The sequence below is a fragment of the Sceloporus occidentalis genome, unplaced genomic scaffold, assembly GCF_023333645.1.
Source record: "Sceloporus occidentalis isolate IW3139 unplaced genomic scaffold, rSceOcc1.0.p SCAF_26, whole genome shotgun sequence".
NCBI classification, from domain to species: domain Eukaryota; kingdom Metazoa; phylum Chordata; class Lepidosauria; order Squamata; family Phrynosomatidae; genus Sceloporus; species Sceloporus occidentalis.
In genome coordinates this window covers 6,472,252-6,498,235 of record NW_028317006.1, presented here as the reverse complement: position 1 = coordinate 6,498,235, position 25,984 = coordinate 6,472,252, and the positions used below count along the sequence as shown (strand labels likewise).

Genomic DNA, 25,984 nt, shown 5'->3' with positions numbered 1-25,984 from the left:
AGCACCACAAATGTTTTAAAACAGCCTCGGCCCCACAGGGTACAAAAAGAAATGAGCCCGGTCCTTAAGGGGTTAAATATATAGATTTATGAATCAGTTTTGTGATAAACAAAAAGTTACCCAGCAACACTATTAAGATGTATCCAGCATCTCTACACTATGTCCAGCTCCTACCCTCCCCCTTGTTTGAAGAGAGTTTACAGGCCCAATAAACTTCATAGAAAAAAGTAGCCTATTCACAACCCTAGAAAACCAGAAGCTGCCATTACTGGTTTACATATTGAGGATTCCTCTTTATGCATGTGCTCTCTGCACACATCCCTTAAACCAATTTTTTTTTTTTTTTTTTTTAAACGGTGCAATAATATTTATCAAGACATTTTTTTCAGTATTTGTTTAATTCATTAACACGAACTGCAAAGAAATGAAAACGTTGGATCCTTAAATACCAAACAAACATTTGGCTAAAAGGAACGAAAATGTTTATTCAAGTGTGTTATTGGGGGATCAACAAACATCTCCACCTGCCTGAGTGAAATTCTAAAATGAAAAGAGAAAGCGGACAAGCAATTATCTATAACTTAAAAGCAGTCCATATCACTGCTGTAAGGCCTGTCCTTAATATATATTTTTGACAAGTCTCACAGCAGAGGGATTTATTACAAAATCAGCCACGTATGATTATATAAAGTTAACCATTTCATCCATGTCACTCTGGCTTTAGGAAATTCAACGGAAGAGACTTTAAAGTACATTTGCTGTACATAACCTGTTTCTAGAAAGGAAAAATTATCAGGGTGTTTAATATATTGGTAATGGATTATGCTAAAAATCAAACCATTCCAGTTTTTAAACAAGCTACAACCTTTTAAAAATGGGTGTAATAAAATAGAAAGAAATAAAAATCACATTAACCCTTTATCTCGCACCCCAAATTAAGGATGCCCATTTGCATCTTCAATATCAAATTCCCAGATTTTTTTTTTCTCTTAATGAAAATATGCTCAATCTTAATATCCTAATTGTGGGGCTTTTAGCAGCATTCAGGGACTTAGTTATTACCTTGTCTCCTCTGGACTTAAAACGTCACTAGTCGCTGCAAAGTATACTCTGGGGAGAGAGAAGGCAGGACTCCAACTCAGGTCTGTTATCCTGCATTGCTTGGAGGGGTGTGGGATGATATTTTACATGATAAAGGGGGTTAAGTTAAGCAGTTGAGAGATTTAAACAAACATATTTGTGGACATGAGGCACCTGGCAACGCTCTAACCAGTCTGCACCTTATTTATGGGTCGTGGAATTCCGCATCCTCACTGCAGAATATAAACAAAATATTTGCGTGTGTTAATCCCGTAACTTCAAATGAAATCCAAGAACAGTTAACAGAAAATGTCTCTTTAAAAAAAGCCCCCAAAACGAATTGTACATTGTAACCACTGGACAGAGTATAAATGCTGCCCTGGACTGTAAAAATTTTAAGTGTTTTTCTTAAAATTGCCTTGTTTGGTATATAATTAAATTTTTATGTTACGCTTCTGGCTAATAAAACAGTTGTTTATTCTGTACTAGTGTTAAGCTGTGTGTGGGCGATCAAAAAAAATCAAAAATGTTTTTAAAAAAGGGATAACCAGTACAGGGTTTAATTGTTTGCAGCATCTGCTTGTCGAGGCCACCTTTCCTCTTCTACTCCCGAATCATACTCTTCTTCTGTTACTTCCTTGTTTTGAGCTCTGAAAGAGAGTGCATTTGTAAGCCAACAAATTGGTACAAGAAAACGTATAGAAATAAGTACAATAAATTCCAATATTTCCACACAGAAATTCACTCTATTACTAGTGAGCTTACTATATTTCATTTGGAAAAGAAATACAATGCACAAAAGAGAGGACTGTACAACTGGAAGGTTTAAGATGCTATTTTAATTATAGTGTACAGATGTAATATTTTCTTAAGCCATAAGCAGAATATAGGATGAAAGGCAAACTAGAATCATTCCACTGTATCCCGTTTTCATTTTTTCATGCACTATAAGCTCACAGAATATCAGACACTGAAGAGTATAGCAACCTTTACCTGATATATCTAGGCTCCTTGTTCCCTTCCACTACATCCTGGTCCAGCTCCACACATACAATGTCAGAGTTGGGAACTTCAAACATTGGTTCCAGGAGTAGTTTTTCCTAGGAAGTAAGAAAATATATTTAAGAACCCATATGTTATCCATATGTACGGTATCAAGATACGCTGTGCCTTAACTGTGCAAGATGGGATTCTTGTAGAATGTTCAACACAATCCTCACATTACTAATATAACTTACCATGATAGACCGGAGTCCCCTAGCACCGGTTTTCCGATCTAGAGCCAGCCTAGCAATGGCCTTCAGAGCACCTTCTGTGACGCTTAACTCGCACTGCACAAAAAAGAAAGTATTTATAAGACCGATCAATCATACAATAAATCCAGATGTTTTGTGTATTACATTTTAACATATTAACCAAGAAGAAGCAAAGATATTAAATGAATAATGTTCTTAAATTGTAATGATTTAGGAACTTTATATGTACAGGGTGGCAGCTTGTTCTGTCAGATGAGACTCTAGAATACAACATAAGTGTTCAGCAGTAGAATTTTTAGGAGGCGTGCTCATTCTGACCCTTCATTAAATATTTATTTTCTGTCGCTGCACAAGCTGATGTACGAGTAAGCTACTAGACAGGTTCCTGTACTGGACGCCGGCTTTCTAGAAAACAAAAAACATACCTTATCCATACTAAAGAGTGCCTGGTACTGCGGCACCACCGCATTGCGCGGCTCTGTGAGAATGCGGACAAGAGTCTGCTCATCTAAGCTGTGGAGAGGAACCACTACAGGCAGACGGCCAACAAACTCAGGGATCATGCCAAATTCAATGAGGTCCCTGGCCTCCACATGTCTCAGCAGCCGATCCTTCTCCTCAAGGTCTTGTACCGCATTGGATTCCGTACTGGCGTTTGCTAGGTCTGCAGCTGCTGCTGCCCGGCGTCCTTTGCCCATGTTGGAGATTATACCAAATCCCAGGTACTGCCGGAAAAGGGACAAGAATGAAAGTTAGGTTCCGTTTCTGTGAAGAATCACATACAGGGTTCCAAAAGAAGATGGGTTTTCTCCCGACTCTAGATGTCACACATATCAGAGCTTCCCGTTTTTCTTAATACATACAGTCTCTATGTTTTTGCAGATCTTCCAAACCACAGTAAGCAAGGATAGACAATCTCAGGAGTCCAACATTTTAAGATCACACTACTATTTTATAAGTAAACACTTCATGAAGATTAGTATGTTCACCTCGGGTAATACAGCTAGATTAAATGCTTGGAAATAAAAGGCATAGATCCTAAATGATTTTTTATAACAGACTTAAACCTAACAGTTATAGGACATTTGTAGTTAATAGCTTATATAATTGGATTTCATTTTAAACAGATATTTATTCTATTAAGACTGGTACTGATAACCGAACCCCATGAACAGTATTCAGTTAATATACAGGTACATAGTAGCAGTCATTAAGGTTAAGGGGGGGGGGGGGACACCAAGTTCAACACCATAAGACTGATACAGTTCGAGAAATACACAGTAAGAACCAAGTCTAACCTTCTCATTTTTCCTTCTGCTGATGATCCTGTCGAGACCATTAAATGCGCCGGATGCCACAAAGAGAATATTAGTTGTGTCAACTTGTACAGTTTCACCTCGCAGTTTTCTAGAATTTTTCTCTGGAACATTCACAATGGTGCCTTCCAGCAATTTCAGCAAACCCTGTTTCCAACAGATAATATAAAAACACTGCAGCTCTTCTGGTGCAAAAAGACCCATAATCAAAACCACCAATCAATGACCTGTGACAAGGTGGGGACTAGCATTTGGCTGAATACAACAAATAAAATGTAAAAGTCTGATATAGAATAGTTCATGTCCATAAACATTCAAAAGGTGCACACAGTTTACACTTATGGTTGTAGCATTGTTCGATGGATCAGTGTGTTATACCTTACAATGGAGTTTTAAAGAGTGTTATTTCTGCACGATTCTATTATAACCCAAACAAATTACCGTATTGGCTCGGATATAGGCCGCACCCTAAAAGTTAGGTGCTTTTTTTTAGTGAAAAAGGTTTCTTCTCCCCCCCCCCCCCCCGAGATATGCTGCCACTCTGTCCCCAAGATGCCACCCGACTTACCGGTGCAGACTCCGCGGGGCCGGTGGGGGACATCTACACAACACTTCAACTTCCAGTGCCGGCACTTCCGCCGTGGGAAGTACCGGCAAGGAAGATTGTTCACGCAGACGTTCACCGGCTGCGGCGATGCGAGCAGAAACAACCTCCGCAAGATGGGCTTTACAAATCTCCCTTCCCGGGACTCCCTCCCCCCCCACGCGGGAATTCCCGGCAAGGGAGATTGTTAAAGCACATCGAGCAGACGTGCCGGCAGCAGAGGTCGTTCACGCTCATTGCCGCTGCCGGTGAACGTCTGCGCGATGCGCTTGGACAATCTCCCGTGCCGGCACTCCCCCCGTGGGAAGTGCTGGCAGGGGAGGCTGTCTGAGCGTATCGGGGAGTAGGATGCAGGTCCCCTGCACCGCTGCGGGGGATCTGTATCCTAACCCCACTGCCTGCCCGGCGCCCGGGACTGCATGTCCTGGCGGTCGGGCGCTAGACCCCGAATATAGGCCGCACCCCCACTTTAAAGACTTAAAGTGTGTGTGTGGGGGGGGGGGGGGGGGAGTGCGGCCTATATTCGAGCCAATACGGTAAATCACGTAACTCCCTTTTCTGCATATTCAAACCGCGCTTACTCCAGTACCGATGATTCGGGACACGCACCTGTTGAACTCCTTCTCCTCCAACGTCTCGCAGCTGATGGATACCTGGGACACTGCCAATCTTGTCAACCTCATCCAAGAAGACAATTCCTGCCCAGAAGAACAAAAAAGGCATGTGAAGAGCTCATGGATCGCTATGTCTACAACAGGCAGTGCAAAAACAGCAGCAGTTGTCTACATCGCATCATCTGGAAATTAGCTTTAATTACCTAGCAGCCTCATTTTCTGATGTACAAATGTGCAACAGCATCAGATTTCAACCAATACAAATGCCCATGTGAGATTATTTATAACTCGGAGGCAAGTCCACAGACTTCTCTTGTTGAATACATTCTGAAAAATAAATGAGTGGGCCCATACCAGAACAGCCATAAACACCACATGGGCTGAGGAGGGTTGTCCATAAGGGAAATGGAACTGTGGGGCAATATAGCTAAAGATAACACTGTAAGCAAACTTCTCCTAGTAACTGCTGCCAAATGCTCTCTGCTCACACACATACCTTGCTGTGCCTTTTCCACATTGTAATTGGCATCTTGAAGCAGTTTGGCAACCACAGACTCGATGTCCTCGCCCACATAGCCAGCTTGGGTCAAGGTAGTGCAGTCACATATAGCAAAAGGGACATCCAAGCATTTCGCTAAAGTCTGTGCAAGAAGAGTTTTTCCTACAAGATAACAGAGTCCATCAGAACAACGTCTTATTTACAATTTCACCCCGCATGTACAATTATTTTTGTCATGCAATACCGTGATCAAATAAAACATACGGTATAAGAATTAGGCAGATGATGTTCAAAGTCTACAGACGTTTGTCAGCGAAAACAAGTAGAGTTCTCTAAATAGACCATTTCACAGACAGACACTTTAAGAGTTATTTCATTGTTTACATACTGTATTTAAGCACCCACAGTAAACCTAACACTTCTATAAAGCTGCGGATAACACTGAAAAGATTTAGTAAATATTTTGAAAATAGTTTATAAGGTGTACCATGCTATTACTAGAGGCTTACAAGTGGTTAGACCGTTTAAGTTTTAATGCATCTCCCCATAGGCATAAACCTTGCTGCCCCGTAGCATTGCCATATAAACCCCCAGGGGCCGGTGAGCCCATCATACCGGAGCCTGTCGGACCCAGCAGCAAGATGTTGCTTTTCTCTAGCTTTATGTCATCGTTGTTTGAGTCGAGCACTTCGCCTCCTCGCCTCTCCTGCGGCATCTGCTGGTTTACTTGCTGTTGCATGGATGCACCCAAAGCATTGCCATGTGGATTAATTCCAGCAATCTGTAGTAGTTCTGATAAACAGGAACATGTATGGTGGTTAATGCCAAACACACAATGTAGTTTCCAAAACTCACTGAGAAACCCACAGAATAACCACACCGTGAATCCAATACTATTTGTATTTTTGTCACGTCTTCATCCATGGACTGCAGCCAAAAACACAGCAGTATTTTTGTAAACCATAAAGCAGGATTCATTTTGATGCAAAGCTCTGTTAGTCTTATAGAGAAAGCATTAAGCTTAGGGCTCAAAAACTGCTGACCGCTGCATAAGAGTCACAGCGTAATAGTGACATGTGTTTAAGGAATCAGTCCCCAAAAAACAAACCCTAAAGAAATAAATGAATTGTAATGATTTTCTAATTTACGTTCACTCTGTACTAGAAAAAAAACCCCAAAAACCCATTCCAGAACATGCTCTTAACAGCATTAAACATTCTCAACAGAAAAACAGTTTGGATAAAGATGCAAACAAACAACAAAGATGCTTGAAATATAATCACATATTTATTAAAGTGCTCTTAATGCTCTTTATGTAGCAGGACATATTGAGGTAGAGTATATCGAGTGGCTTATTGATTCCTGTGAAAACATTATCTTGGATTTGAATAGGTGCGTGACCTCCGTCCCCTTGTGAATTGCTACAGGTTTCCATATACAAAATGTTTTCTGAACAAATAAGATTTTTTTTATTAAAAGAAAAACAAACAAAAACACACAACAGTAAGAGTCAAGTGAACCTGAGTTGTGCTCCAAACGCATAAGACTCTACCCCAATCTTAGAGTAGCTCATGTCCTTAAACACATGGTTTTGCGAGTAACTCTGTGTGTACCAAGTCATTCTCGGAATAAAGTTTTGTGTTTGCACACAAACATTTTTCAACTCCCCAGCGGAAAGCCATATGTAAAACTGAGACATCAGGTTGCTACAAATAGGCCTGGCCTGGCTCATACCAAAGGCATTAGCAGGTCATATCAAGTTCATTACCACTCCTGTTTAAAAGCAATCACCAATATACTTGGACAGATGCGGTTAGTATTTTTTCCCTTTTAAGACAGAATTGTGCAAACCATATATTTTTTTTATAAGACGTTTGATTAATCTTTGTAAAGAGATTAAGTAAATAAAGCCCCTGTAATTTATATGCCAATGCTCATTTCCTCCTGGACACCTTCAGGTCCATACTGCTCTAATGAGATCCTCACTTATCAATGGGGGTCGAAGTGAACAACAAATTCGCTATAGTTTACAGGAGAGAATGCCCCGCCCCTTGGCAATTTTAGGATGCCGGCAAACAGACACCAATCCAAACACACTCCCCACCCATGGCCGGCCCGACAATGGAGCCGAGTGGGGCAACCGCTCCAGGCGGCACTTTTGAAGGGGCGGGACTTTGCCGCCCCAAGCCCTTTTTTTTTTTTAAAAGCGAAAGAGAGAAAGGGGCGCCGAGTGGTTTTCGCTTACCAAGCTGTCAGTACCCGCTCGGCGCCCCTCTCTCTCTCCTCTGCGGCGAGTCTCCCTGTTCGGTCTCGGTGCCAGCTTGTAATGCTGAGTGCCGGAAGATTTCCGACAGGGAGACTCGCCGCAGGACTGCTGAAAGGTAAGTACAAGGGGGGCGGCGGCAGGGACGGAGGGAGAGGAAGGGTAGATAATGGGGGGGGGCGCGGCATTTTAAAATTCGCCCCAGGCGGCATTTTGCCTTGGGCCGGCACTGTCCCCACCACTGAGATCTCAAACATACAAACCATGCTCAGTCACGCACACTTTCCACGATCAACGTACTCTTTAACAAGAGAACACCATCCATTGCAAAATATGTGGACTACCCACCCTGCAGAGCTCTGATACTGATGGAAGAGCCCAGATGCCTTACATGGCTCTCTTTCAATATAGGCGTATGGGAACGCTGCACTCTTGCCATTATTCTATATGACTACATAACTGCAAGATTCTCCTATTATAATACAGTTTTAGGTGCATGATATCTAGAGCCGGTCATCTATGATTTCATATGCCCCACCACACTCAGACCAAGAAAAAAAATCTTGCCTGAGCCATACTATCTATATTACAAGCTTCCTTCACTACCGTAAGATGTGTTGCAGTACTGTTGCCGCTATCAAACACTCAGATGTTACACCTGCATTAATAACATTTAACCCTTTTTGCATCAAATCCTATTACACCTGATACTGGTGTATTTTCATTCTTTTCATTCTTGGCAAACTGGTCTATTGCAACCATTCCTTCAGCATTTCCCGGCTGTAACTTCCCATTTTCAAAAGGTACATTCCTTCAGACCAAAAATCAAATCCATTGAGCCAAGTACCATACAGGTAGTTTTATACAACATTTAAATACCTAGTTTGGTGAATCATGACCTATACCACAACCATACTATCTCACAAGCTGGCAAGTGTTCGGACGGATCCTTATTACTTAAAGATATCTAGGAATAGATGCACTGGAAACACTCCACACACACAAGAGAAGCATGGTTCGTAACTTTAAGAGCATCAGAGCTCGATGTCTGTTGGAGCTTTATCAAGGCCAGTCCTATTGTTGAGTAGTGTGTATCAAAAAAATATATTGTTTCCTGCTTTATAATTTGTATAACCATTTACATGATCAAGCTAAAACAGATAAGGAACGTGTCCAATCTGAAGGTTTGTGCTTCTAACTCTTATAAATATGTTAGGGCTCCACAGAGGTGATACATTAAGAGCTCGGTGTAATAGAGGTGCCCTATGCCTTGAGCAAACATGAACCCCAAGTGATCAGAGGGGGAAAGGCCTGTAGTGGCTCATCTAACGCTTCATCTAGCAGGAAGCATGGAGAGTCTGGCTAGATGGAAGTGTTCGACGAGACGGACACCGTGAAAAGGATGTGAGATGAGAAGCCACTTACTTGTGAATCTGTACTCATCCTCCCGTCTTCTCATCTCTAACTCTACAGAGAGGGAATTAAAACAGTGATATGAAGAGAAAGTGAACTACCTGGTTATGATACAAAGTTATATTTACAAGCTCCTGCAGTCTAGTGTGGCTTCTTCCCTATACAATTTTTACATGAAATGGGGTGGGAAAAAAAAAAACCAAGAGTGGCCTTTTGTAATTTTAATGCTGATGCAGAGCGATCTTTATGAGTGATGGCTCTCGTGTCACGAAAACTACCCTACACTAATTAAGGCTGTGTTTAAAAACCTATACATTGTCACATAACATACAAGGGAGTGCTACTTTAAACTAAAAATCTGCACATCAAAACATACATATAAAAAAGTGGCCCACTGTTCAGATGACCCTTCAGTTACTATGGGAACACAATTATTATTTTTTTATTTTTTTTTTAAATAAAATATATAACCTTCCACTAGAATCACTTTGCATAGATATTTTGAATGTTTTGGGATCTTTATGAAGACACCAATACACTGAATACAACATTAAAGTACTTTTGGGTCTCGTATCAAGTGACAGCAGAAGGAAGGTTAGATGCTTGACTTTGTTGTCACATGAAAACGAAGTATATTAATAAACTGATCTGCCTCTGCTCACATACAGTAAATTAAAGTATCACATACTCTTAAACAAGTTTCGTAAAGTCCATCTTCACGGAAGGAACATCGGACTTGGCATTGTCACTGAACGTGGAGGCGGCCACGCATTGAAGGACCAGCATATAACTGACCAAAGATTAAATTCCCTTTCCACATGGACTACATCTGTACAAACATCATGCTTGTTTGTCAATCTCAGAAAAAGGATTGCCATACATACATGAACGGTGGTGCGAAAAGGGAAAAGAGGCATCGATTCACTAACCTGCCTACATTGCCGAAACATTTCCTAAAGTGGTTCAGATTGTGTGCCTGTCGTAGACCTCCCTTGCAGTTTTGGGGAGGGAAGCAAATTGATTCCACTAAATTATCACGCTAGAGACTTCAAGTTTTCACACTTATTCGCCCCACTATGTATTTCAACACACAGCAAAACCCAGTCATCTGCCAGTATGACCAGGGGCTCACAGAGAATAAGCATGCACGGATAACATGAGCAAAGGTTAACTGGGAAAGCACAAACCGTTACACACTACAGGAACCTCGTATACGTTCTCTCCACATTAGCTGAAACTGCATTATTACATTATAATTATTTTTTTTTAGCATTCGAGACTTTTTTTGGCGGAAATAAAAAGAATCGAAGAACAAAGATCCAATGTATTTCTGAGATGGCAATCCTCAGGTCAATATTTTGTTCAACTTTTGATGAACACCAGGCAACATGTATCTATCAACATAATCATTTTGTTCTTAACACAAACCTTGAATTTTAGAATTTTTAAAATAAATGTAATGTATTTTTTTTTTTAGACAATATCTTGGGGGGGACAATGTCATATTACCTGTATGTTCTCCATGCATATCTATATATACATACATACACACACACACACACACACACATTCAACAGTATTATAAAGATTTCTAGTTGATATGGTACTTCCTGATGGCTTGTCAAGCTATGGGGGACAGAATACACGGTACCCACACACAGAGTTAAAAAAAGTTACTCAATGTATGAGAAACTTGTATTAATAAATATAGCAAATGCTGAACACCTTCAAGATGGTATATAAAAACTGTAAAAATCAACCCAGTTACCAGCACATACAAACCAAGGTACCTGCCTTTTAGTCCGAAATACCCAGAAACAAAACAAAAAATGCAAATGTACAATAACAAAAAATGAAGGGGTTAGGGTAAACAATAGTTAATCGAGACATTTGAAAAATGAGTGTGCAATACAACAACCTATTCAATTTAATGTAACATGACCCAGAAGTGGCATGATTTGGACCACTTATTATCGGTATTATACAGGATCAACAAGGGCATCTGGTTAATCTATTTACCTTTCTAAACAGCCTTAAATAGTGTAAAACGGTTTTCAGCTTAGGTTAAGTGTTAAGTTATCAGTGTGAAAAACATATGTCTTTGCTGTGAAACTGCATTTCTATCACACCTGAGTGAAACCTATTACACAGCTTTAACCCCTTAATGACAAAGCCCGTACATGTACGGGCTCCAAATGCATTGTTTTCAATGGGTTTAGGGACCACCCATTGCCCTTAAGGGGTTAAACAACGGCCCACCATTACATTGTAACAGACAGCACTAGATTGTTCCACGCAAAACATGGAAAATTCTTACACACCATAGAAGCTTGAAGTTTAAAGCAATTTACACAATGATCAAAGCACCATTTAATAATATGACCTTTAGTCAGCTTTCCAGGTAGAGTATATGGATAATTTTTTTATACATAAAATACCAAATTCTTAAAAGCTAAAACCAAAATACCGGATGAAAATATCAGATGAACAGATTGAAGCCAGGTTTCAATCACTTATCGATCATAGAGGTCCTTAAACAGCCTACGGTTAATTGCCAGTAGTAGGGAAAGCACAAGTACCTCTTGGGGTTAAGGAGGCCTGTTTCTCCACCTCTGCTTGCTGTCTGATGGTTGCCGGGATATTGTTGTATATTCGTTTATAATGATTGTACACTGCCACAGAAAGCACCTTCTTTGCAAAAGACTGCCCCACCACGTACTTGTCGAGGTAGTTGTAGATCTACAGAGGAAAAGCAAGCAGATAAGAGAACGTGTGTGCAGCCGGTGGATTAATACTACGTAGAACACGTAACAGTCCATTAGCATGCATGAGAAAATCATAGCTTTTCACAAACAACTGGCACAAATAAATAGATCTCTACCACCTTGACAGTTTTGTAAAGTCAATATACCCTTCCTTATACACAAGAGGCAAAGGTTTTAGCTAAATTTATTTAGCTGGCAAAAAGACATTTGTTTGGGGTTGCTATGGTAGTAAAGCCACAGGAAATCTCTATAGCACTTTATGAGTTTTCATCCAAGATTAATTCCCATGTTGAACGGCAGAAACCTTAAGTTCTACTTACCGAGAGCTTCTTTTCCCTGCCAATCCCTGGTGACACTGATGGGAGACTCCTCCTCCTCCGTACCCGAGAAAGGACAGGACTCAAAAGGTTAAAAGGCCCCTCCCCTCCTAGCACCCTCAGTGAATATCAAAGACCACACAGGAAAACAGAACTGCTGCAAAAAACATTTATTGAAAGGAAGGGAGGGAACCAAACGTGTCACCAGGGATTGGCAGGGAAAAGAAGCTCTCGGTAAGTAGAACTTAATGTTTCCCTACCATCCCAGGTGACACTGATGAGAGATATAACAAAGAAGAAGGGTGGGAAACAAAGAACCTCAGGGGGAAAGAACAGCCCCAAGAACCGTACGACCGAACAGCGCACCCTCCTCCGCCATCTGATCGAGTCTATAATGTCGTACAAAAGTACTCAGAGTTCCCCACGTAGCTGTCTTGCAGATGTGTTCAGGCGAGACGAGACATCGTTCAGCCCATGAAGTGGAAACTGCGCGGGTAGAGTGGGCACGAATCCCGGGACGGGGAACCCCGCCATCTGCTGTGTAAGCTAAACAGATAGTTGACACAATCCATTTTGTCATCGTACGCTTAGAAATGCTAAGACCTCTACTGGGACCAGAAGAGGCTATAAACTAGAAGATTTGCGCAGAGGCTGCGTACGTTCCAGATAAATTGAAAGACATCTTTTTAAGTCCAAAGTATGCAGCGCTTCTTCCGCCGATTGAGGGGATGAGAAGAACGTAGGCAACACAATTTCTTGGTCCCTGTGAAAAGCCGTCTGTACTTTGGGTGAGAATTCTGGGGGCAAAGCGAGGATGACCTTATCCGGAAAAACCCGCAGGAACGGTTCCTTCATCGAAAGGGCCTGGAGTTCACTAATACGCCTCGCAGAGGTAATGGCCACCAGGAAGGCCGTCTTCAGAGACAACAGGTGTAGGGAAACTGATTGAAGAGGCTCAAAAGGTGGTAACATGAGCCTGCGAAGGACCAGGTTCAGGTCCCAGGGCACCATCTTGGAGACAGGGCGAGGACGAATACGCACCATAGCCTTGGAAAAACACCTGATGACTGGAACAGAAATCAAATCGAAGCCAAGTAAAGCACTGATGGCAGCAATCTGGACCTTGATGGTAGAAGGCTGAAGTCCCTGGTCAAACCCCATTTGTAAAAATTCCAGAATGGCAGCCGGAGAACTGTCTGAAGGAAGAATTTTCCTGGATCCACACCAGCTACAAAACTTCTTCCACACTTTAATGTATCTGAGGGATGTGACCTTCTTATGACTGCGAAGAAGAGTTTCCGTAACTGACTCAGAGAAGCCTTGAGACCTCAGAATTCTCCGTTCAACCTCCAAGCCATCAGCTGAAATACCGCAGGATTTGGATGAAGGAACTGACCCTGATGAAGCAGGTCTTTCCAGGCCGGGAGCCTTAGGGGCGGTGCGTGGCTGAGTGAGACTAAAGCCCACGTACCAGACACGTTTGGGCCAGTCTGGGGCTACCAGTATAACAGACACCCGGTCGGACTTGATCTTCTACAGAACCTTGGATATTAGAGGAAACGGAGGGAAAACATAGGCGAGGCTGAAACTCCAAGTCTGGGCGAAGGCATCCACCGCCAGTCCTGGTCCTGAGGATTGAGAAAAGAACGCTGGAACTTGAGCATTTCGGGCATTCCCCACCGTTGGGCAATCATGTGGAAAGCTGCAGGATGCAAAGCCCATTCGTTGCTTTGAACGGAAGTCCTGCTCAGAAAGTCAGCTTGGGAATTCAAAGCCCCCTGTAGGTGAACCGCGGACAAAGTCATTCGACGCAATTCTGCCCAAAAGGAAATCCTGAGAGCTAGGCGCAGCAGGCGAGGACTTCTCGTACCTCCCTGCTTGTTGATGTAGGCGACTACCGCCCGATTGTCGGAACGAAGCAGGATGTTCTTGCCGAAGAGCTGCTTTTCCCAGCGATGTAGGGCATTCTCCACCGCCAGCAGCTCCAGGCAGTTTGAGGGTAGGAGCTGAGTGGCAGGCGACCAGAGACCTTGAACAAAGCTGTCCCGATAAGTGGCTCCCCAGCCTGTTCTGCTTGCGTCCGTGGTAAGAAGCTCCTTGGATGACCAGGCCCATCCTCTTCCTGAGGCCAGAGTGTCTCGCAGGAGCCACCAGGAGAGGGATGCTTTGACATGCGGAGGAAGACGAACCAGTCTGTCCAGGGCGAATGGGTTCTCCTCCAGCAGATGAAGAATATGGTTCTGAAGGACCCTCATGTGAGCCAGGGCCCAGGGAACTGTATACCTTGCTGAAGTCATCTTGCCGAGAAGAGACATACATAGCCTTAGTGGACTTTTGCGTGCAGAAAGCACCTTGTAGGTTAGGGAATAAGTACCGCTGATCTTGCTTGAAGGAAGAAAAGCTTTTCCCTCGCAGGAATCCAGGCGAAGGCCGAGGAACAGCAATTGTTGAGTAGGAACTAAGTTGGACTTCTCCCAATTTAGAATCCAGCCGAGATCCTGAAGCATATGGACCACCCGGGAAAGGTGAGACTGAAGGAGAGCTGCTTAATGAGTGTGAATCAGCCAATCGTCTAGGTAAAGGATGACCGAAATGCCCTGACGTCTGAAATGGGCCACCAACACTGCAAGGAGTTTTGTAAACACTCTGGGGGCTGCAGACAGTCCAAATGGAAGGGCCTGAAATTGAAAATGTCTGATTCTTGAACCCCAAGGAATAGCTATCCGCAGAAACCGTTGATGGGAGGGGTGCATAGGGACATGAAGATACGCATCCTTTAGGTCTACGGAGACCATGAAGTCTCGAAGGTTTAGAGAGTCCAGAGCTGATCGTACGGTCTCCATCTTGAACCTTAGGAAACAAAGGTGACGGTTCAGGAAATGTAGGTCTATAATGAGACGAAACCCCTTTGGTGTTTTTAGAACCCCCCAGGCTTTAAGCCATAAGGCCCGTCTGGCCGCCACAGAAAGTGCAGAAGCCCTGGCTGACATCCTGACATTTTCAATTGAGGCATCGCAGAGAAAATCCACTGCCAACTTGAGAGCAGCAATGTTCTTGAGGATAGTCTCTCTAGGCGTTTTTGCTGCAACATCTTCCTCGATCTGCCAGATTTTTACAGCTCGAGACACTGAGGCAGATGCTATGCCAGGTTTAAAAGCAGAAGTGGAAGCTTCAAAAGATTTCTTAACGGCTGCTTCAGCCTTCTTTTCCATTAGATCCGAGAAATGAGAGCCATCCTCCAGCGGCAAGGCAGTCTTTCTGGAAACTTTCATCACCGCGGTGTCAACCAGCAGGGTTGCACAAAATTTGGCAAAGTCCTCCTCAAACGGAAAAAGGCATTTTACCCGCCTGGACAGGTTAACTCTCCTCTCTGGATGGTTCCATTCCTGCTTAATGATGTCGGATAAAGCAGGGTGCACAGGAAAAGAAGGTGACTGCTTGGAGAAGCCGGAAAAGAAGTGATCCCTCTTAGGTGTCGCTGTATCCTCCAAGTTCATGGCAGACTTTACAGCAGAAACGAGAGTATCAATTTCTTTCACCGGGAACAAAAAGGAACTTTCCTCCCGGATTTCACCTTCCGCTGAAGAATACTCCTCCAGCTCAGGGTAATCGAACTCGGAGTCAGAGAACTGCTGGTAACCCAGGAGAGATGGTTCCGCTACTGCCGGAAGATGAGAAGGAGCAGGAACCGACTGACGAAAGGCAGAAAAGGTGGACTGCATCTCTTAAGCCAGGCTAAAAACTCTCTCCCACCAGAGGCTTCAGAATCCGCAACGGACTTTAGACAGGCAGAACAGAGCTTTTTCTTGGAATCCCTGCAGAGGCCTGTGACAACCACAACACTGCGCATGCTTGGTTTTAGCTAAAAGCCTTTTTAGGTCTCTCCTCAACAGAGGGAGGCTCAGAATTATCTGGAGCAGATATAATCAGACAGAATGCAACAGCACTGTTAGAAAAATATATAACAATCCATTCTCAACTCACCACACCGCTTAAATAGCTCCATACCAGGCTACAAGCTGCAACAGCAGCAAATTTGGCGCCAAAATTTTGAGTTGACATGAAAACGAGGCTAGGAACGCATACCGGACATGCCTAGAAATCCTAGCCGGAAGAAGCAGAGACGCCATCTTGAAAAACACCGAGACGCCGGACCGTGGCGTCTAAGAATACAGAAGGCACCGGCGGCAGTGGAAGCAGCGGGAGCTGAGGGAAGGAGGCCGGACGGACCACCGCACAGCCAAGGGAGAACCGGCTCAACCTAGAGCCGTATAAAAATAACAAACGGTAGACGAGTCCTCCCTACCTGATGTAGGGCAGGAAAACACACTGAGGGTGCTAGGAGGGGAGGGGCCTTTTAACCTTTTGAGTCCTGCCCTATCTCAGGTACGGAGGAGGAGTCTCATCAGTGTCACCTGGGATGGCAGGGAAAAATTATGTCATGGCCTGTTGAAGAAGACGACTCCTCAAGGTATACGAATTCTTGAAGGTAGTGCTCGTACCATAAATACATTGCAAAGCAAAAGGCGGAACCAGCAGCGCCTATCGCACCACACGTGATGCAGTCTGCAACGTAAACATGTACATTTTATGCCTCAAATAACCGTCGTATTTAACCCCTTCGTGACAAAGGCTGATTCTATTTTTTGTACCCTTCGTGACAATGGCTGTTTTATCGTTTCTGCGGTGTTTGTGTTTAGCTGTAATTTTCTCTTAACCCATTTACTAAACCCACACAAGTTATATATTGTTTTTTTCAGGACAAGAAGGGCTTTCTTCAGACACCATAATTTTTTATATATGATGTAATTTTCTATAATAAAAATAATAAAATATGACGAAAAATTGAAAAAAAAAATAAATCTCACTTTTATTTGAAAAATCTTTTATTCATCATAAAAAACTACTGAAAAAACCTGCTAAATAGATTCTACTATTTGTCCCGAGTTTAGAAATACCCAATGTTTTTATGTTTTTTTGCTTTCTTCTACACGTTATGGGGCAATAAGTACAAGTAGCGTTTTGCTATTTCAAAACCATTTTTCTCTGAATCTGGTAATTCTGTCTCCATGTGGTATTTGGGGCATCTTTGAAGCCAGCAAATTAAATTTACCCCACCAAACCATATATTTTTGAAAACTAGACACCCCAGGGTATTTTAGATGCTGATAGTTTAACCCTTTCCATGCACTAATCCTACCACCAACCCTTGTCAAAGTTTGTGATAGTAATTGTTTTTGCTGTTTTTTAAACATACTTTGTACTTCAGGTGTAAAATTACAGCTCCTGGTATGTTGCTGTCACACAACACCCCGATATGTGTTCAGCAACATCTCCTGAGTACATTGATACCCCACATGCATGGGTTTGTCAGATTGTTTGGGGGCAAAAGGGCCAAATTTGGAACATGCCTCCTCAGCCGTATACCGCTGCATGGCAACAATTGCAGCAAAAATAGTGGGGAAGGAAAGGGTTAATGGCTCTAATAAAAAAAATTTAAAAAACCCTAAAAGAAAAAGTACAAAAAAAAAAAAAAGTAAAAAAAAATGTAAAAAAAAGAACCCCAAAAACAATTGCCACTATGCAAGATCACTGTTTATGCAGTGATCAATGGCAATGAAGGGGTTAATATTAAATGGGTGGCTCTTATAAGAGCCTTTGGATCAATATATACATATATATTATTGAGAATACCTGAAAACACACTGATCTGTCTCTCTCCCTCACTAGAAGCAAGTGAAGGAGGGAGGCAGATCCAATACTGATCAAAGGCAATGTTTAGAAAACATTGCCTTTGATTTAGCAAATCATGATCACTCTTATAAGTGATCTGACCACTAGGGGTGTTAATCACTGGATGTCCATGACATCCAGCAACACCCCCCCCCCCCCGATGATGACAGCAGGCTCCGCCCCCTGGCTTGATGGGCGCCGCCATCTTGAAACACCGCGTGTGTTTTGAAGACGCCGGTACCGGGAAGGTAAGTTAAGCATTTAGGAAGCGATCGCGGGTCGCTTCCTTTGCTAAACAGGTGTTGCAAAGATGCCTCGATACTGAGGCATCTTAGCAACACCAGCTAAGCAAAGGAAGCGACTCGCGATCGCTTCCTAAACCCGTTTTTCGGCGGCGGGCGCCGCCATGTTTGAAAGACGTGCAGTCTTTCAAACATGTTTTTTTATTTGCTCCTAGGAGCGATCGGGGGGGGCCGGGAATGTTTTTTTTGGTGTTGCTCAATGCCTCGATGTCGAGGCATTAGAGCAACACCGTTTGAGTGAAAAAAAAAAAAAAAAAAAAAAAAAAAAAAAAAAAAGACGTCTTGGCACGTCAATTGTCATAATCGTCACGATTTTCGGTGACGTGCCCGGACCGGCAATTGTCATCAAGGGGTTAAAGACGCATTCTGGTGGTTTTGCAGTAACAATCGCTCTAGATTCACATCCAGAGGTTTTGAAATCTGTTCAGTCAAGTTCTGCCCCTTAGTATCTAACAAAGGCAACACTTAACTGTAGCAAATGTTAGATGTACTGCATGTAAATCGCATTGGAAAAGCAGGAATTAAGGGACACATGCAACGTTTTATATACACGTTCCTGCTCTTCTACTAATGCGTACTTCGCTCACATTGCTGGACGCCCATGCTGACAGCTACAGAATATGGAAGTTTTTGGACCCTGGAGGGATGATTTCTGCATTTAACACATTGTGTGCGTTGCAAGCTTAAAATATAAATGAGCAATCCGCAAAATGTTTAGTAGTTTCAGATACCTAGCTTCCTGCGGTCTATTTAATCCATTATAAATATTTACCTGTTTTCTACAACGATGCAATAAATCCAAATTTAGGAATTAGTAGTACATCTCTTGGGCCGCTTCTAAAAAGGACTGTGTGCTTAAATGGCAGCTTCCTTAAACTAAAGAAAACCATACAAAGGCCACTAAACGATACTGCAACAGCAAAGGGGGGGGGGGGGGTCGCACCTTTTTTGGTGGAGGTGGAGGTTTTTGTTGGAACGCCAGTTTCACAGCTTCAGCAGCAGTCTCTGGTTCCTTGTTGATTGTTTTCTTTGAATCCGATTCAGAAAGGACAACAAAGAAATGATGACATTTCTCACACTTTACAAAACGGGTGGACGCTGTAAGGCGAAAATAGGGGAGATAATTAACGTGTTGTAGTCATTGTAAGTAGCAAAACAGAGAAGTTTACCAGCAACTTACAGACAAATGTTTCCACATTGGTGCATAGGTCTCCACACTTTGGGCAGCGCAACTGATTTCCTCCTTTTCCAGAATTGCCAGAAGACTTCTTACTGCCCCCCTCGCCCACAGATTTCTGGAGATCAGAATGTATTATTTTATTATTTAAGCGTTAATTATTAAGGCTGGCTATGAGAAGCAGATCATCAGAACAAGTTACCTTATCTCCGGACCCATCTTTGCTGGCGCCATCCTTAGCTGAGAAGCATGCAGCTGTTGCCGAAAAGGTTCTCAGTGTTACCTGCTGCAGGACGTAGGTCTCGAAATGTCTTGATTTTCTAACCACAGACACATGACCCCTGCCACATATGATACCTGAAAGAATAGGTATTTAAAAATATATTTTAGACCACATTCATGTCCAACTCCTCCATTTACCCATTGGATACCTACTGGCCATTTAAAATTGCATATTGCAGGTTTATAGAAAATAATATTTACAGTGCATAATGAGAATTGCTTCCCGTTTATAACCGATATAAAAACACCATTGTCTCCTAATAGCATGTAACTGATATGCAGCGTTATCTACAGCTGCTACAAAGACAGATGAGCACAATTAGGCAGGTTGTATTTTTCAGGATTAATTATTGAACAACTACAGTGCTCTTGGTCAATCCAAAATGTTAAGAAACCTTAAGCCTGAATATTTAAGTAAAAGCGCGGTTTTGGCTGTTTTAGGAGAATATGTACGTGTGCAAAATTATTGGGCAACTATTAGTGCACACAATTATTATGCAACTAAATGAAAAACGACAATTTTCCCATCTTACCTGTTTATTTTCATCTATTACAAGTGAGTAGGGCTGCAACTAACGATTTTAATAATCGATTAGTTGGCCGATTATTTTTTTTAATTGGATAAAAAAAAAAAAAAAAATGCACATTTTTCATTTAAAATAATGTAACGAACAAACAGCAGAATAAAAAAAAAAACTTCAAATTTACACTTTCATCTCTTTATCACAATGGCCTCTCTCTATTCACCTTATTTTACTGACATAATAAAAGCTACAAGAACCCAAACAGTGTTTCTCAAACTAGGTTTTAATACTTAGTTATTAGTAAATATTAATTCATATGTTAACTATTTTTTCATATTTAATAAAAACTGAGAAAAGCGCCTCTTGTTTATATATTTTCTTTTATTTGCCAAACTGCCCCCCAGTTATGGACATCTGACCCCCAGCTTGCCACTCTGCCCCCAGATATGCCTTATACCTCCTATATGCCAGAGATCCCACTGTGCCCCTGATATGCCTAATATCGATATGCCTTATACCCCCTATATGCCACTGTGCCCCCTCTTAAATGCATTATACCCCCCCATGTGGGGGGGTGAACCGCATAGCACAGACACGCACCAGCTGACAGAGAGGATGATCCTCTGCAGGAGACCTGGATTCTCCTCTCTGTCAGCCGGTGAGGGTCTGCACGATGTGCACAGACCGTCTCCATTACTCCCCTTCACTTCCGCTGGGGCTTCTACAATGGAGCTACGACGAAGGTTATGTGATGCTGGCGCTGCATTGTACAAGCCCCAGCGGAAGTGGAGGGGAGAGGCGGAGGTTGTCTGTGTGCATCGCACGGACACCCACCGGCCGACAGAGAGGGGAATTCAGGTCCACTGCAGCACTCCGGGGGATCTGGATTCTAGTGTTATAATCCGATCTCTTTTTGGAGGTCGGATTATAGAAGGAGTAGTTTTTTGGGGGAAAAAAAACAACTTTATAAATCAATTCGACCAATCGATAATGAAAAACGTTAACGGTTTTCATTATTGATTTTATCGATTCGTTGTTGCAGCCCTGACTCTAGTGTGTTTGTGGAGTCTGCTTTGAAACATTATGACATGTTAGTATTGTGTGTCTTTATTAACCACCTTCATAGTTGCCCTATGAAACCACTGTAGTTCTTGCCATCAGCTTGTGGATTGTGCTTAATTATTTTATTCGCACACAGATATTCTTTGCCACAGTAAGATTCTGAAACGTTCTTATCCGACTTATAACGGGTAGTCGCAGGTCGATACTTGGCTTGTGTGCTCGGCTCATGTGGGATTCTGTATTCTGCTGCAATGACACTTTAATTCCACTACGGGACAAAGCAAGCGTCCTCGCACAGTGGAGGGGAAGAGAAGCATCGCTTGGGCAATTTGTGTATGCACATTAATAGTGTTTAACCCCAAAACAGTCAAACAATAAAGGTCATGGTAAACCACACCTAAAACTGCATTTTGGTTTTAATTTTTTTTAAATCAATGATCACCTCCTAAGCTGAAAGGGTGTCGCTGAAATGCCTCGATAGCGAGCACACGAAAAATTACTACCACAAACTGACACAAAGGCTGGTGGTAGAATTAGTGCATGTAAAGAGATAAAATATCACCATTTGAAATACCTTGGAGTGTCTAGTTTTCAATAATAGATTTAATGGGATAAATTGAACTGACTGGCTCCCAAATGAGACATGGGGGTAGAAGGACCAGATGTCAAAGTTCCAAGTTAAAAAATCTGCTCTTCCCAAGTGTGGCCTTTTACCTCCAAAAAACCTGACAAACCCATGGGCAGTATAACTGTACTCAGGAGATGTTGCTAAACGCATAATGGGTTGTTTGACAGTGACGTATACCAGGAGCTGTACATCCATACCTAAAGTACAACTTGCGTGAAGAAAAATAAAATGGCAAAGGCTGGTGGTAGAACCTCACGAATGGAAAAGGTTCAAATACCAGCACCTGATATACCTTGGGGTATCTAGTTTTTTTGATGGGATAAATTGAATTAGCCAGCTTCAAATATGCCCCAAATAGCATATGGAGCAGAATGGCCAGATTTGGAAAACAAATTGTTTCAACATAGCAATATGCTACTTGTACTTGTCATATAACTTGCAAAAAAAAACAAAAACAAAAAAAATAGGACTGCAACAACAAATCGATAAAATCACTTATAACCGATTATGAAAATAGTTGTCAACGATTTTCATAATCGATTAGTTGAATCGATTTATAAAATAAAATAGAGATCGGATTATAACTCTAGAATCCAGATCCACCTCAGAGCTGCAGGAGACCTGGACCCTCTCTGCCACCCGGTGAGGGTCTGTGAAAAACACGCAGACATCCTCCGCTTCCGCTGGGGCTTCTATTACTGAACCCGGCGTCACGTGACTTTCCGGTGTGGCTTCCATCATGGAAGCCCCAACAGAAGCGGAGGGGAGAAGCGGCTGTCTGCGCGCATCGCACAGACCCCTACCGGCTGCCAGAGAGGATCTAGGTCCCCTGCAGCGCTGCAGGGGATTTGGATTTTAGTGCGCGATGTGCGCAACCTCCGCTACTTCCCTTCACTGCCACTTCCACCTGCCCCTCAACAGAAGAAAAACAGGAAAAGTAAGCACCATTTGCCCCGTCTATATTGTCTATATTTATTCAAGCATATATTTTTATACCTATTTTAGCGATGTCGGTTTTTCTTATAGCCGAGGGGCATAAGACATATCAGGGGGCACAGTGGCATAAAGGGGCTATTAGGCATATCAGGGGGCACAGTGGCATAAAGGGGCTATAAGGCATATCAGGGGGCACAGTGGCATATAGGGGTAAAAGGCATATCAGGGTGCATGGTGGCATATCAAGGGTAGAAGGCATATCAGGGGGGCACAGTGGCATATCAGGGGTATAAGGCGTATCGGGGCACAGTTAAACAGTTCTACAATTGCACTTTTTTAGCCCCTTTGCACTAGAATTGATGGCACCAAGAAGGGCTGGTTTGAATAAATAAAAAGAAAAAAAAAAAAAGGTTATAATGCAGACTTCTATTCACCCACTACACAACTAAATACGCAAGTAGGGGAGGCATACATTGTGAAATCTGTTCATACAACGTATTAACACACAACACAGACTGCAAATTAAAGTAAACTACCTTTGTACAGCTCAAAATGCCACTTGGCAAATATAGAGATCATACAATAGCATCTGACACAGCAACCGATGACAGAACTACGGACACGGACTATATCATACGTCTGCTTATTTCAACAAAACATACCCATATACACGCACACACACACACACACACACACGGCAGGGTGGGACGCACTGTCCATTTAATTCACTCTGCGTATGTATAGATCTTAACAGGTTATTGATTTAATAAAACTAGCGTGTCATTTTTGTTTTTCCCATTCCAGTATTAGTGTACTGGAAAGTGTTTAAAAGTAATGTTATGTCCGTGATAGATCTCCTATGACATACTACAGAACACAACGCTTTGTCAACGTGATTGCACAATGCTCTTAACGCTACGGTGACAAGTCTACTGTAGCTTTCTGATGTTTGAAACTTTTTTTTTTTTTTTTTTTTTTTTTAGCTTTTACTATAAATAAGGGGAAAGCACTAAGTTTGCCAACAGCCGCTTTCTATCCCTGAACTCCTCAATCCACATTGCTAAGACTAACAGAAGACTATTAAAGTAAGCAGCGCTAGGTCTCTGTCCACCCTCTTCCCCTGTTACCCTATATTTATCTGTAGAGCGCTAGTATATTTTATAGCACTGTTACATACCATCACTGTCCTATATGTAACAAAGTCCACTGAAGATAACATGTTAAGACATGTTTGTACACAAGGAGACGAGGGACACCCTTTCCTTTATTACTACGTAGCAAAATCTGCTGGCATTACATAAGAGAAAAAAAACGCCAATATTAATAAAACAACTAACTATTGCCTAGAAACTTAATGGAATATGTTCATGTAACGTCTTGAACAAGTGCAAGATTAGGATTTCATTTCTATGGCCGCTGTATTTTGAGGCTTAACATCCAAGTTCTAATTTCCAACTAAATATTGCAACACTATAGAGAACCTCCAGATCTCAGCATCAACTGAGCATCTAAACCTCTGGATCATCCTTCGCTTCATAACATGATTAACGGAGCAATAATAAATAAATAATAATACTGTCTCTTCCATAAGACTAAGTGGGAGGGGGCATTCTTATACACAGAACTTTATACCGTACTTTCTGTCTACCGCTCTGATGTAACACTTCAGCATTTAAGGGTTTTTTTTTTTTTTTTTTTTACATAAGCTCGCTCGCCTGGTTATCTTCCTCGGTCAGTTCTAGTTTTGTCGTACCTTTGGGTGTTTGTACTGTAAGAAGGGCTGCGGAATTTTTTTACGCTATCCAAGATATGATAATAAATGATAACACGTACAGAGTTAAGGAAGTAATGTGATTAGCACTATATCGTTACAGAGTCAGAGCGTAAACGTATGACATTGCAACACAACAAAAACCACCATGATGTATAAAGTTAACCCCGTGCGCATTAACAGTTATAAGATTGATAGCGGATAGAAAGATTAAACCAATCCAATCTCAGGTAAAGTATTTATTAAACTGGTGGAATATTAGCAATATTATCCAAGCGCCACGGAACTTGTTAGCGACATATAAAAAAAAAAACAAGAGAATATTCTAAACGGATAAGACCATTTTGGTTGTTTGCACAACCTGTTAAGTCACCTTGACATGTCATACACACGTGAACGTTTGTTAATATGTGTCAATGAGCGTTAACAAGTGTCGATGTGTGTTTGCGTGTGTTACAGCGAGCGAGTATCTCAGAAGCCAGCGATTTACTTTCCCTCACATTTCGCGATAATTATCAGAGCGCATGCAGAGGAACCGCTAGCTCAGCAAATGTGACAGCCCCTCCGTGTTAAGCGGCTCCCCGCACGGACTAATAGAATGCGAGGGAGGCCGCGACCCCCAAAACACTCACCTCTGTGTAGCGAGCAGGTGATAATCCTGGCAGCATAGGAACAGCCGGGGCCGGGCATGGTCCCGCCGCTGCGCCCGAACACCTGGTGGAAAGCGAGCGGTAACGGTCCCGGGAAGCACTGGGTTCTGTTTCGCTATCGCCAAACTAGGTTAAGCGACAAAAACAGGGAAGAAGTCGCCGTAGGTAAATAGCAGGGCCCAAATAACAACCTAGAGTGTCGTCAGCCAGGCGGACGACAAGCGAATAGCCAATCCTAAGGCCGGCACGGAAAAAAGTGACGGGACGTCTGCGTCTCACGCCTCAATTTCACCTCTACGTCAAGGCGTTTAAGGAAGCGTGCGTTCCACGAAATAACCCGTCCGAGAGGCCACTTTGAAGATACAATATGGAGGGTGGAGGCCATTTTTGTCCCTGGTAAACATAGCGTCTGGAAAGTTATATCGAAAGAAAGCGGGGAAAGACGATATTAGCTTAATGAAAACATGAAGGGATGTCATAGCTGCAGTAGAGAGCCTTTATTTTTGTTACTGGCTGTAGGTTTGGGTAGGGTATACATCATGGTATGAACTCCTTCTCAACAGCTTTCGCTGTCACTGTGATTGTGCCAGCATCAATGATGGCCACAACGGCTACATTGTACCTGCTATGTCTCCCCTTGAAGTTGTGACAGCTCCAGTCGCAAGGCATGCTGGTTATCGTGACGAAAATAAAGTGGTTAAAGAGATGGAAAGATAGAATTTAAAAGCAGAAAAGAACAATTTTGCCCATTTTCCCTGATGCAAAGACTCTTAATCAGTCCCCAGTCTGGTC

At 42.5% G+C, this 25,984-nt stretch overlaps 1 protein-coding gene across 1 annotated transcript; it reads right to left on the bottom strand.

Annotated features, from left to right (window-relative positions):
• Nucleotides 1–1,639: 1,639 nt before the first annotated feature.
• LOC149300053 (ATP-dependent clpX-like chaperone, mitochondrial) lies at nucleotides 1,640–25,232 on the bottom strand. Its single transcript, XM_089485525.1, has 14 exons — nucleotides 25,175–25,232; nucleotides 19,542–19,696; nucleotides 19,343–19,457; nucleotides 19,106–19,260; nucleotides 11,625–11,784; nucleotides 9,058–9,099; nucleotides 5,985–6,161; nucleotides 5,367–5,531; nucleotides 4,866–4,954; nucleotides 3,635–3,799; nucleotides 2,762–3,061; nucleotides 2,319–2,411; nucleotides 2,074–2,180; nucleotides 1,640–1,730 (listed from the first exon to the last, which is right to left on the bottom strand). The coding sequence occupies exons 1-14, from the start codon at nucleotides 25,230–25,232 to the stop codon at nucleotides 1,640–1,642; spliced, it is 1,872 nt and encodes a 623-aa protein (XP_089341651.1).
• Nucleotides 25,233–25,984: the final 752 nt, after the last annotated feature.

Excerpts from the sequence above, each read along its gene's own strand:
- LOC149300053 (XM_089485525.1), bottom strand. The coding sequence starts at position 25,232 with ATGCCCGGCCCCGGCTGTTCCTATGCTGCCAGGATTATCACCTGCTCG. Across the intron at positions 9,100-11,624 it reads GGCCTCCTTAACCCCAAGAG|AGTTAGAGATGAGAAGACGG; the intron begins GTACTTGTGCTT and ends CCCTCTCTGTAG. Across the intron at positions 5,532-5,984 it reads GCTGGGTCCGACAGGCTCCG|GAAAAACTCTTCTTGCACAG; the intron begins GTATGATGGGCT and ends GTTATCTTGTAG.